At 36.9% G+C, this 13791-nt stretch overlaps 1 protein-coding gene across 1 annotated transcript; it reads left to right on the top strand.

Moving 5' to 3' along the window:
* Positions 1-5804: 5804 nt before the first annotated feature.
* Positions 5805-13317, top strand: LOC309387387 (meprin A subunit alpha-like; the record flags this gene model as incomplete). The annotated part of the gene is made up of 9 exons (XM_081943860.1): positions 5805-5883; positions 6709-6749; positions 6830-6905; positions 7389-7506; positions 8964-9139; positions 9657-9878; positions 10706-10840; positions 11333-11548; positions 12800-13317. 9 exons carry the CDS (start codon positions 5805-5807, stop codon positions 13315-13317), a joined length of 1581 nt encoding a protein of 526 aa, XP_081799986.1.
* Between the last annotated feature and the right edge of the window lie 474 nt (positions 13318-13791).

Here is a 13791-nt window from a genome sequence, read left to right as displayed (position 1 = left end):
ACTGTTTTGCATTTAATTAATTTTAGAAGTGAGGTCAAGAGGGAGCTTAACAGGGATGCAATATCCTCCAGCCTTCCAAATGAAGAGTCCCTTTCAAGTCATGACCAGCCATTGTTAGCAACTTATTCAACATCTTTTCCTCTTTCCTTTTGATCTAGAGCTGAAATAGAATACAGGGCATATTGCCAGATGGCAAAATCAAAGGGAATCCAACTGGATGAGAAGGATGACGCTTGGGAGCTTAAGAAGGAAGAACTTTTGAAAAGTAAACCCTTTTCTCCAAAGAAACATTTGAAACACAAGATGCACGGAAAGGATGGTGTGCAACTTCCTTCAAGAAAACTTATTGGATATCCTACGGAGAAATATAATAAAAGAAATATATATTTAATTTTATATGTGGTAACAGCAGCGAGAATTGTGTATGCACAAAACTGGAAAAATGAAAATATACCTATAGTGGAAAATGAAATAAAGAAAATACTAGAATGTGTTGAAATTGATAGATTATCGTTGAAAATTAAGGATAAGGAGAAAGCAGAATAATTTTTAATTTGGGAATTATTTTACCAATGGTTAAAATAGAAGTAGAAGTTAAAAATTTAGAATTAAGGAGGATACGTAAATAAAAATGAGGTAAATATGTAATTAAATAATGAATATTGAACAATGAGGATGTAAACATTATGATTAATAGACCTGGATGATAATGGTTACAAATGTGATGGTTATATGATGTTTATAATGCTTGATATTATTAACTAATTATAGACAAAATTTTCCGCTTTGCCCCCGCCTTTTTGCGGGGAGTTGGTGGGTTATTATTTATGATGGTAATACATTTCACACAGCCTGGCTTTTTTCACTATGGAGATAAATGATTGGATTACATATTACTTTTTATTAGTATGTATGTATGTATGTATGTATGTATGTATGTATGTATGTATGTATGTATTCAATTTACAGAATTTTGCCCAACTCAGTTTGGCATCCATCGCACTCATTTATCCAATTTTCCCCTCAATCTAGTGCAGGGGTCTCCAACCTTGGCAACTTTTAAGATTTGTGGACTTCCAAATCCCAGAGTTCCTCAGCCAGTTTTGCTCTGGGAGTTGAAGTCCACAAGTCTTAAAGTTGCCAAGGTTGGAGATGCCTGATCTAGTGAAATTCACTAAATTGGCTGAGCAAAAGTTATCCAGTGGATTTCAGCTGAGGTTGGATTAGAGCATGGCTCTTTCCAATTCCATTCCAACAGCTCATCCGAAACCTAGAAATATTCACCCACTTGTGAGTTAACAATCAGGTAAGAATTGCCACTTCATAACATTCTTCTGGTATTCACTGACTATTGATTTAATTGCTTTTTCTTTTCATTACTAAATGAAACAGAGAATAAGCTTTATTTTTAAGAGAAATTGCCTTGGGTGAACATCAGCTTTGAATGACATTACATTTCTGCCATCTTGCTTCTGTAAACTCAACCAAATCTTCATTATTTGTCCTGATCCTACATTTCAACATGATTCTTCTGAACTTGAATTTGTTTTTGTGTCTCAGATCAGATCAAGTAGAGGGGATATATATTGGCTAAATTGCTTACACATATAATCATAAAAGAAATCCACCATGACTCTGTGGATAGTAACTGGTTATTTTGCTCTCGCCCAAAGCCATGACATGCTAATCACAAGCATCCAGCTTGTATTTAGTTTCCTCTTAAGAATGTAATTGGATCAGATCAAAGTTAAGTTACACAATACAGAAGGTGACTGAGGGATCCTCCATCTCCTGTCATCGAATTGAGTTGCTACATAACTTGGAACGTTACATCCAGTTTTGATCTCCATGATACAAATAAATGTTGAGACTCTAGAAAGAGTGAAGAGAACAGCAGCAAAGATGATTATGGGACTGGAAGCTAAACCATATGATGAACAGTTGCCGGAATTTGGTATTTCTAATCTAATGAAAAGAAATATTAGAGGTGATATGATAGCAGTCTTCCAATATTTGAGAGGCTATCACAGAGAATAAGGGATTGACTTATTCTCCAAAGCACCTGAAGGCAAGACAAGATGTAATGGATGGAAGCTTAACAAAGAGAGATCCAACCTAGAACAAAGGAGATGTTGCTTGACAGTGAGGACCAGTGGTGGGTTGTTCCTGGTTCAGCCCACTTCGGCTGAATGGTTGTAGCGGTGGCAGGAGGCTCCGCCCATCTGGCCGGATGCTTCTATGTATGTGCAGAAGCATCGCCAGTACATGTGGGAGCGCACACGAACTAGTAGTGAAAAAATTGGCAACCCACCATTGGTGAGGACAATCAACCAGTGGAACAGCTTGCCTCTAGAATTTTCAGGTGCTGTATCACTGGAGGTTATGAAGAAGAGATTGGATAGCCATTTGTCCACAATTGTATAGGATCTCTTGCTTGAGCAGAAGGTTGAACTAGAAGACCTCCGAGGTCTCTTCCATCTCTGTTTTTCTGTATTCTATTTCTCCCGTGCTACCAACAAAGCTGTTGTTCTTTGGCATAGTAACATAGTCAAGCTAGAACTTTGCAAAAAAACATGTCAACTTTAAGACGTGTGGATTTCAGGCCCCAGAATCCTAATTGGGAATTCTGGGAGTTGCAATCCACATATCCTAAGATTGGCAAGTTTGAGGAATGCTGCTCTGTTGATAAAAGAACCATATCACATGGCTGACTCATATTCAATTTTAATTAATTACTGTCCCAATAACTTTTTACACATACTTGCCAAGCCAGATAAGTCCCATTCTATATCCATTCTATATCCATATCGTTCTATAATCATTTGAATTCTATTTGCTGCTTGTATACAGTACACTTGCTTTAATCACTCTTCAATTTATTATAATTGTCTAACCTATCAAAATTGTTTTGAATCTTTATTTCTGTCTTCTGGGATACAAGGAATAGTATCCCATCTGTTTTGTGTCCTCAGCAAGACTGATAAACCTTTTCATCTATCATTAATAAAAGTGTTGACAAATGCAAGCCTATGGAGATTTTCAATCATTCAGAGAGCATGGTTGTCCCAAAGGTGCTTTTCAAAATGTAACTGGACTTTCTTGTTTTTTCTTCTTCCTTGAAAGCATTTCACTTCTCATCCAAGAAACCTTTTCAGAGAACTGAACCGAAGAAGCTTCTTGGATGTGAAGTGAAAGGTTTTAAAGGAAAAACCCCCAAGAAAGTCCAGTTGTCTTTTGAAAAGCATATTTGGGAGTTTAAGATTAAGACTAAATTCAATATTCTCATCCAATTTGGGGAGGAATAATTATTTGATAATCAAGAATGTCACTGGATACTTTGTCAAATCAAATACAATATATTAAGACTGCAGCATTCCTTCAATCTACTAAGTAAATTATGTGGAAAAAATATGGGATACAGTTAATCTGGAAAGATAGGTTCACTTCTGGTAATTGTTTGCAAAATGCTTACCTATGGCTACCTTTATAATCTGTTCTGGAATTGCCACAAATATAGCTGTTGGATTGAATGGTTTACAGTTTCTTAGTTCTTATTTCCTCCACTTTTGAAAGAGAAGGATATTTGCCTATTTCATTCAATTGGCCCTTCATCAGTTCTCTAAGACTTCCCAGAGATAATGTATAAAGGTTTGGCCAGACCATTTTCTCATTTATTAATACTTCCATGGTTCCATATACCTGGATGCTTTATTCATGAAATTTGTGAAAAGTTCTTCTTATATATTTCATTACCAAAATGAAACCTCTTTCTAGACCAGCAATAAATGCTTTAAATGAGGGAGTAGAAGGAGAACTCATAAAATATGCAGACGACACCAGGCTGACAGGAATAGCCAACATCCCAGAAGATAGGCTCAAGATCCACATGGATCTTGACAGACGTGAACACTGGGCTCTAGCTAATAAAATGAAATTCATTGTAGAGAAAAGTAAGGTTTTACACCTAGGCAAGAAAACCCAAATGTACAGGTACAGATTAGGTGAAACTTGTCTCAATAGCAGTAACTGCAAGAGAGATCTTGGAGTCCTAGTGGACAATTACTTAAATATGAGCCAGCAGTATGCAGCAGCCACCAAAAAAGCCAATGCAATCCTAGGCTGGATTAACAGAGTGACAGAATCAAAATCACAAGAAGTGTTAGTACCACTTTATAATTGCCTTGAGAAGACCACACCTGGAATACTGCATCCAGTTTTGGTCACCACAATATAAAAAAAGGTGTTGAGACTCTGGAAAGAGTGTAGAGAAGAGCAGCAAAGATGATTAGGGGATTGGAGGCTAAAACACATGAAGAACAGTTGCAGGAACTGGGTATGTCTATTCTACTGAAAAGAAGGACTAGGGGTGACATAATTGTGGTGTTCTAATATTTGAGGGGCTGCCACAAAGAAGAGGGAGCCAAGCTATTTTCCAAAACACCAGAAGGCAAGACAATAAGCAATGGTTTTCCTTAACCAAGGAGAGAAGAAACCTAGAACTAAAGAGAAATTTCCTGGCAGAGAGAACAATAAACAAGTGGAATATATTGTCTTCAGAAGTTGTGGGTGCTTCATCACTGCAGACTTTTAAAAGTAGACTGGAAGCCATTTGTCTGAAATGATATACAGATATAGGGTCACCTAATTGAGCAGGGGGTTGGACTAAAAGACTTCCAAGGTACCTTCCAAAGTCCCTTTATTCTGTTAAATGAACAATACCCTAATCGAGGAACTACCAATGCAGACAAACAATCTAACAGTAAAGACAAGCCTAATCAAAAACCACCAAGAACATTTCCACCACTAACAGAACAAGTCAGTAGTATATAAAAAGAGAGAAAACCCCACTCTCTCCCAGTACTGATTGTGTCACCTAACTTGGTAACAAAAGATCTTCAAGAAAAAACACCAAGTTCAGAGAACACGAAGGTGCCCACAGTTCAACCCTGAGCTACAAAAATCTCTTTCAGTATTTCCAGGTAGAGGTATTTATAGAGCAAGAGAATCTTTGTTGTATAAATGTGTTTTGAAGTATTCATTTCCTACAATTGTGCAATTTTGGAATAGAGGTGGCCTAATCTAAATTTTTCAGCTTATCTTTAGATGTATGTGTACATGTAGGCATCCTCTGTATTCTTAAAGCCCTAAGCCTTAAAGCATTTGCCTGGTTCACCATTCTTTTGGAGGAATACCCTTTGTGAGTTTCAGCCTGGCTGTTACAGTAAATATCTGAGTGAAAGGTTTATGGGCTCTTTGTTACATTATTCTGTCTTATCCATTGTTCCTCTGAGCTATTGACAAGTTACATTTTGTTGATTCAAGAAGTTGACGGGGAGTGTATAAATAAAACAATTGTTTAAATTGATTTCCTTTTCAAGAGTATAATTAGGAAACATTAAGATGAATTAAATATTAGCTTGTGGTTGCTTAATTCTTAATAATTTACACTGACACTGCATAAAAAACCTGGAAATTTACATGTTATTTATGCCATGCCTTCAATCATTCACAGCCACTCCAAAATGTCTTCACCTCGGCTCCTGTGCCTGGTAACACTCCTGACTGTCTCTTCCACCTTTACGGTATGATACTTTTCCAGATGTTTTGTGACTTGACATAATACTGTTTTATTTTCCTTGCTTGAATTTCTAAAAATGTCCAATTGCCATTGCAGATCAGGAGGACAGCAGAACATGAAGGTAAATCAAAACAAACTCAAAAAGAGATAGGTATCTTTTTCTAAGGTGGGAAGCATACAATCTGAAGTAATTATCTGTAAAGAAGTACGTACATATTTGATACTAATGTATGTATTTATTTATCTAGAAGGGCACTCCTTAGATGAAGGAAAACCTAGGCAAGGCATCCTTGAAATCAATGCAGGTAAGCAAATCCATTGGAGAGAAATATTGTACTGAATATATATGTATATAAATTGGGGAAAAAAACTTACTTGGGATCCACTGTTATCAATAGAAAAGAGTAGAGCTACATACAGAACATCAAAACAAAGAACCAGTCAACATAGCATGTTGGCTTCAGCCATTCTTCATAGTGGGGTCTGGAAGGACTATCTTGTTTGATGTGAAGTTTTGAGTACTATGACAGTACTGAATCCGAATGAGTTCTGTCACTGCCAAAACAGAAAATTAGAAGCAGCATAAGAGAATGAGGAAATTGGAAATGTTTAGTTTGGAGAAGAAAACTTTGAAGGACGTATGACTGCATTCTTCAGGTTTATGAAGGGATGTCACATAAACAAAGACCTGATTTGTTCTTTGAGGATGATTTTAGAGAAACAAAAAAAAAATATTGACGTGCTTCCTTTATTTCTTGTTTCCCTTCTCCACTGATTATGTCTCCCTCACTTTCACAATTATTTTACTTCATATCCACTACATTAGGGAATGCTCTGAGACATTGTTTGTGATAAAGAACCTCCATCAGTGTATGACTAATGACATCCAATCTGAGTCTATTCACTCTGTTGTGTCCAATAAAAAAAATGTTCAAGCTAAATGTATATGGCAATGCAGCAAAATCCAGACTGATTTCCATGCCTAGACATGGACATGTTAAGTAGTAAACAGGAAAAAAAAATTCTATCAAATGCTGGCTTTTATCTGTGTCTAAGATTTTGATAACAAAAACCTGTAATAATTTCTTAAATAATGCTTTGCCCTTAATTATTGTTCATTCCAAATTTAGCAACAGGAAAGAAATTCTTTGAAGGTGACATTATCATGCTGGTATGTAAAGTTAATCTACTTTTTATAAAGAGATTAGAAAATAAACTTTTTAAAAGAACATAGTTTAATTTTCTTAACAGCTTGACAGAAATGCACTGAGGAACGAATCCTATGGATGGAAACTTCCAATTCCGTACAAAATGGGCAACAGTATAGGTAACAAAACATCTTCTGCTCTAGAACTCTACATTGATCATTAGTTTGATGGATACAATGGCTTACGCAGTAAATTCTAATAGAGAGCAAATTGAGTGGATCATCTGCTCTCTTCCCTTTTTAATTCCCTTCAGAGTTCCCTTCTTTAACTCCAAAGTTCCCTTCTTCTCTAACAAAGCTCACTTCATCTTGGGCTTCAGTTTCAATGTTTCCAGCCAGCTCTTCCAGATTTCAGGCATTTTAGTAAATAAAGACAAACTCTCCTTGAGTCTGACCCATTAGCCTTCATGTAACCTTCCTGACAGCAATATGGAAGTGGTTGCTTTCTTCCAGGATGTTTCCAGTCAAGCCTTGATGGAGAGGAAGGAGGATTGAGTGAGAAAGAGGGTTCTAATAACGAAAGATCCAATATTTCTAAATCACATTCATCTCATTTGTCTACTGCCTGGATAAGAATATAAAATATGCATTATTTTCTTTCAGACCTGAATACCAAGGGTGTCATATTGCAAGCATTTGAGATGTTTCGACTCAAGTCTTGCATTGATTTTAAACCCTTTGAAGGAGAGAAGTCTTACCTCCAATTTGAAAAGCTGGATGGGTAAATTTATTCAAACAGACAAGTTAATGTTATGATAGAAAGTTGTTCCATTTAAATAATTATTGCCCATAGTTTAAGTGCACAAAATGATACTGTACTCCTTCCCTCGTTCTTTATTGAAACCTAGTATAAAGCACAAACTAGGCCTTTGCCCATATTTCAAGGCTGGATCAGGTTGTTTCCTTCATTTCCCTGAAATGCTTTATTACCAAGCAAGAAGAGGTAGCCCTTGCATGCCTTTCTTGTCATCTGGATATTCTCCTCCTATTATTTGCACCACCTGGCATGTTTCCCTTGAGGTGTCATTTAGTCTGCAGTACAGCCTTTTGAGAAGTCAGTGTATTCAAGGAAACTAATGGTAGATTTCCTCTTCATCTTCCCCAGGTTGCATATTGCAGTTCAAGTTGAGATCACTGAACCCATAGTTAGCCTACTGCACACAGAATTTCATGTTTGGAGCTACACACTGCTTTTATTAAGAAAACATGCAAGTAAATCCTAAGTATCATGGAGGAATTTCTAGAATTCCTGACATGCTAGCATTGTATAAGGTTTTGTCCCTTTATAAGACACACACATTGCTTATAGTCTGAAGTAATGGATTACCATATCACCTCAGTGAGCATTGTAATACAGTGATTTCTCCCAGCCACCTTTCCTCTCTATCCTTTCTGAAAAGGTATAGATTTTCTGTATATGTCTGTAATCTATCCTCTATACATTTTTAATGATTATTCAGTAAAAATGCAGTGCTTTGGGAAATTCCTTGCTGTTCAGTGATAATGCAGGTTGCTTAGCATAAATAATTCACCACACCCACACCCCCAAGTAAATATGATAACTCCATCTGCAAATGAGCTACAAGATTTGTTTGTTTTTGTAAAGAAAGCTGAAGTCTTCTGCAAGATCTTGATTTAGGGACATGCAGTAAATAGTCCTTTCCCATCCTCCCACTGGATCACATGAATTATTAATAAACATGAATACAATATATATGCTATTTAAATCTGTTAATCTTGATACCTGAATGAGAAGGGATCCAAGTTAGAGGCTCCTGTTGACCAATTCTGTTCACATGACATCATCCTCCCTTGGTTCCCATCAATCTGAAACTAATGTCTGCAGCAAAGAAGTATTTGATTACACAGTCATTTCTGCAAAACTTGTGATTGTTCGATATAAGTCTTGTTTATTAACACCTGAATAGCCCTATGATTTTCTGCCTATTAAGAACTATAAGAATAGGTGTCACCCAGGGTTTGCATTTGGTTGATATAAAGCAGTGTCAGTTTTTTTTTGAATGGCTAACAGAAAAGTAAGATGGTATCCTACATGATGGATGGGGAGCTCTCACTCTGCTATCATTTGGCTCATGTAGGCTAAGTGGCTTTGTGTTTATATTAGTTTCTGTGTTAAATCAGCTGTTTTGAAAAAATAAATATATCATGATATAACAGATGCTGGTCTTATGTGGGAAATCTTCAGACTGGCCAAGTCATTTCTGTTGGATCAGGCTGTGAACATAAAGACACTGTGGAGCATGAAGTCTTGCATGCCCTTGGATTTTATCATGAACAGTCACGCACTGATCGAGACGACTATGTTAAGATTTGGTGGAATGAAATCATTGATGGTAAGTGGAAGGAAAAGTTACTAGGAAGATTTGGCGCCTTTCAAATATTTTGTGCTCATTTTGGGTTCTTATTACTTCAGATAGATTTGAACTAGAAATCATCTCTCTCAATTTGATTTTAGAAAGTGTTACTTACCTTATAATTATTAATAAGGATATTAATCCTATCATAATGCAATAATGTCACATGTCTCAGGCAAAGAAAAAAGCAGAGTGACCTATATATTTTGGGCCTTATTAAACAAAAAAACCAACCCATTACTCCATCCGTTCTTTGGAACTTAAAATGCAACAACAAATTAATTCACTCAAAATTGCGGAGCAATTTCCAAAGGATTCTTATAAATATTAAATAAAATATTAGAGATGTGATGAAACCAACTGTTGAATAATGTATTAGGGATGAAGTTGTACAAGTTATATCTGCTATAAATGATTGCTTCCTCTAATTGTTTAATATAATATTAAAGCATTAATTGTCAAACTTGCCTGACAGCTTTGGTATTTTATTTCCTAGGTCAGGCATATAACTTCAACAAATATAATGACAGTTTCATTTCTGATTTAAACACTCCATATGATTATGAATCTGTCATGCATTATGGACCTTATTCATTCAATAAGAACAGTTCTGTCCCTTCAATTACAACAAAAATTCCAGAATTCAACAACGTCATTGGGCAAAGCAAGGATATGAGCAAGATAGATGTAGAAAGGCTTAACCGCATGTACCATTGTGGTAAGTTTATTCTATTTTACTCAACTTTTTAATGCTACAGTAATAGTGAAACTTTATATCTGAAATATTCCTTAACAACAAAGAACATTAAGCGCTAAGACTATCCCCTTATATTAGATTAGGAATATGTCTATGAAAACTATATAATTGAAAGCACAAAGGTGTTTTGGGGGTTCATTATTCATTCATTTATTGAATTTATAGACCGCCCCCTCTCCCCGAGAGTTAGAATGCAAACACACCCACTGCAACTTCTTTAGCCTTGCATGTCTTGCATGTCTTTTCCCAAGGAATCTTTCAGTAGCTTCTAAGCATGAATTATCCTAACCAGTATATTACATCTGAAAAGGACCAGTGCAATGAGGAAGTTAAATTAACCAAGGAAGTAACATTTACATTGTTTCATTCAACAATCACCAACCTTAGATAGTGAATGAATACACAACCTGTGGCCTAAGACTCCCTATGACCCTGAAGCAGAAGGGATCAAACTACTATTAGTGCCCATTAATTGCCTTCAGTGCCCTCTGATCATTTATGGTCTCCCATCTACTTCACTGCATCCCTTAAGTCTATAAAAGGTTGTGTAAAATTCACTCAACTATTCGTTCAGAACACTTAGAGCACATCATACTACTCACTCTTATGGAGCTGGGAATGGTTCTCAAACTGTCCCAGGTTGCCTTAACAAGGTAGTTTTGAAGATGTTTTAATTTTCCGAAGGAACACAATACTAATTTGGGAAGAGGTTTGTTAAGCAGAAAAGAGGCCTGTCTTATTTGCATTTAGGTTTCTTTAAGCTGAAATGGGGGGATTGTTTCCTGCAGCTTCCAGTCTTACTCTCCTTGACCAATGTTCGTTTGAGTCCATCAATATCTGTGGCATGGTGCAAAATGGAAGAGATGACAAGGACTGGGAACATACCTTGACTACAAGTCGGGATAACAGCAACCAATGCTTAGGTAACATACTAATGTGTAATTTAAATGGGTGAGAAAGCAGCTGTACAACTGGAAATCATTTAGTAATGAAAGCCAATAGGAAGACTATAGCATATGAAAAAAAAGAATTAGAAACATTAATTGTATCCAAAATTATGTTGTGGGCAGAAGGAAAATCCTTGAGGATCAGGAGGAATACCCACAACCAAGGCAATGGTCACAGAGAAGAAATCTGATCTGTGGCACAAAAGTAATTTGAGAATGCGTCTCAGAATTGACCCTTCCCAGGTTTGAGAAAGATAAAGGGAAGGAGGGAAGCATATTCAGGCCTGCTAAACTGAGGCCAGCCTTTTGAAGTAAACAGGGCTATGAAACCAAATTATGAATGTTAATATTACTTTTATTATAAGATTACAGTGACACATTTTCACGAGTGTGTCAGTTTATACCCAGTGAAGTTCCAAAATGAATCACGGTTCATAGGACATTAAATCATCTTCATCTACTTTACAGAGAATGACTATGTTATGAGCTTTGATACCACCAAAGGCCTTTCAGGTGAAACAGCCGTTTTGGAGTCCCGTATTCTTTATCCAAGAAGAAATGAGAAGTGCCTACAATTTTTTTACAAATTTGATGGCAGTCCAAAAGATGATCTGATTGTATGGCTTAAAACTGATGATGGTAGTGGAAACATTAGGAAGTCAATAAAACTGAGAAGCATCCATGGTAAGTTCTCAAGTAACCTTTGAAGATTTAATTACAATGAGACATTCAGGACTATACTTTATCTTTTAAAAAGAGCACCAGATATCTTTGCCTTCCCATTTCCAATATCTAATTGATGTGTGTAATAAACCCAGAAAAACTTTGAAAAGATTGGTGGCCTTTTGCAGAGAGGGAATAAGAATCACCCTGGCTTCTGCCTTCATGCCAAATGCAAGCCTATTGTTGTATCTTGCGAGCTTCCACATTTTGAGACAAGGGAGAAGCCTTCCCCCTCATCCAGCTAACTCAGAAGCTATCTTGTGAGGCAGATCATGAGCCATGGTGGTGCAATGGTTAGAGTGCAGTACCGCAGGCTACTTCTGCTGACTGCCAGCTGCCTGCAAATTTGGCAGTTCAAATTCCACCAGGCTCAAGGTTGACTCAGCCATCCATCCTTCCAAGGTGGGTAAAATGGGGACCAAATTGTTGGGGGCAATATGCTGACTCTGTAAACCGCTTAGAGAGGGCCGTAAAGCACTGTAAAACAATATATAAGTCTAAGTGCTATTGCTATCAAGCAACACAGTTCCTCTCTTTCAGGGATTGTGTTGAGATCTGTGGCAAGTAGAAAGGAACAGCTATGTGTGCATGCGCATTTCACATTGCGGCACACACAGGCATGCAAATTATCTCCCAATTTCCGTGCCAAACAGTTTCTCATCACTCCATTACAGTGTTTCTCAACCTCAGCAACTTTAAGATGCGTGGACTTCAGTTCCCAAAATTCCCCAGTCAGACAGCCACTCCAATTCTGGGATTGAAGTCCACATATCTGAAAGTTACCAAAGTTGAGAAACCCTGTTCTGTTAAAAGACATGTCAGGCTATGTGACCAGCTGAGATCAGAAGGGTTAAATCTAAAGAATGAAGAATGAACACAAACCAGTCTTCTTTCAAAAAAAATTTCAAGCTTTATCTTTACAATTAAGCAACGTTTGGCACACACCTTGACAAAACTGTTGCTTCTCTGTGGTCAAGTAAAGGCCCTCAAACATTCATGGTATCAGTGGAATGCAATCCTATGCCAGGAGACTCTCCAACTTTATTAAATGCATTTGTTTCATTAACTCTTTTAAGTTATAGTCATTTCTTCTTCATATCTTCCTCACTTTACACTTTAATATCTCTTTGAGATCATCGCAGGGAAAGCAGCATAAAATGGGTTGAATATGCAAATGAATCAAATACTAGGTTTTCCCCTCTCCCCTTTCAGGTGATGGAGAGAAGCAATGGAACTTTGCAAACATTCCATTCAGCAGCCGTACCAAATTCCGCTATGTTTTTCATGGCCTTAAAGGAGACCCACAGAATTCCAAAGGAGGAATTTACATTGATGATGTCACTCTGACTGAAACGCAATGTCCTACCAGCGTTTGGCAGATAAGAAACTTCACTTCCATTTTAAAGAGTTCCTCAAAAGGAGATTATCTGCCAAGCCCTATCTTTTATAACTCTGAAGGCTACTGCTTTGTGCTCAGTCTGTATCCCCGTGGTGCATCCAACTCAAATGGAGATTACCTAGGAATCATGTTTTCTTTATGTAGTAGCCAGAATGATGGAGCATTAGAGTGGCCAGCTAGGAACAGACAAGTGACATTCACCATAGTGGATCAAGATCCTGACATCACCCAAAGGATGTCAGCAAGCCGAAGTTTTGTTACAGACCCCAACCAGCATTACAGTAAGTCGAAAGGATTGTGGTTATGCAGAATTGATGGTTTTCTTTTTTAGCAGCATAATTCCAAGGCTGCTTAGCGGATTTTTTTCAAGTGTGATGCAGAGATGCTATTGTTAAGTGAGATCATCTAAAGTAATTCTGTTAATAAGCAAGTGCAGGTTAAATCTGGCAAATTTCACAGGTGGCTCCATCAATGAATCAGGCAAACTTACTAAATCTTCATGGTTATGATTAATAATTAGAATATATCTAAGACAATGTATTCAAATTGTCTTCCAATATTCTGTACTATTTTTGAACCGAAATGACAATTTTGTAGAACAGTGCCAGCTGAGCCAGAGTTTGAAATAATCCATATGAATGGGTAGATCAAAATATGTTGAGAATCACAGAATTATTTCAGGTACTATAGTATTATTAGGACACAACATAAGTTTTAAGGTTATCATAACAAACAAGTCTAATTTTGTGCAGAATAGAACTCAACTATTATATTCTACACTTCTTACTCCATTTCTAATTTAATG

This window comes from Natrix helvetica (genome assembly GCF_964273705.1).
Source record: "Natrix helvetica genome assembly, chromosome: 2".
Taxonomy (NCBI): Eukaryota; Metazoa; Chordata; class Lepidosauria; order Squamata; family Natricidae; genus Natrix; species Natrix helvetica.
This window is presented reverse-complemented; position numbering and strand designations above follow the sequence as displayed.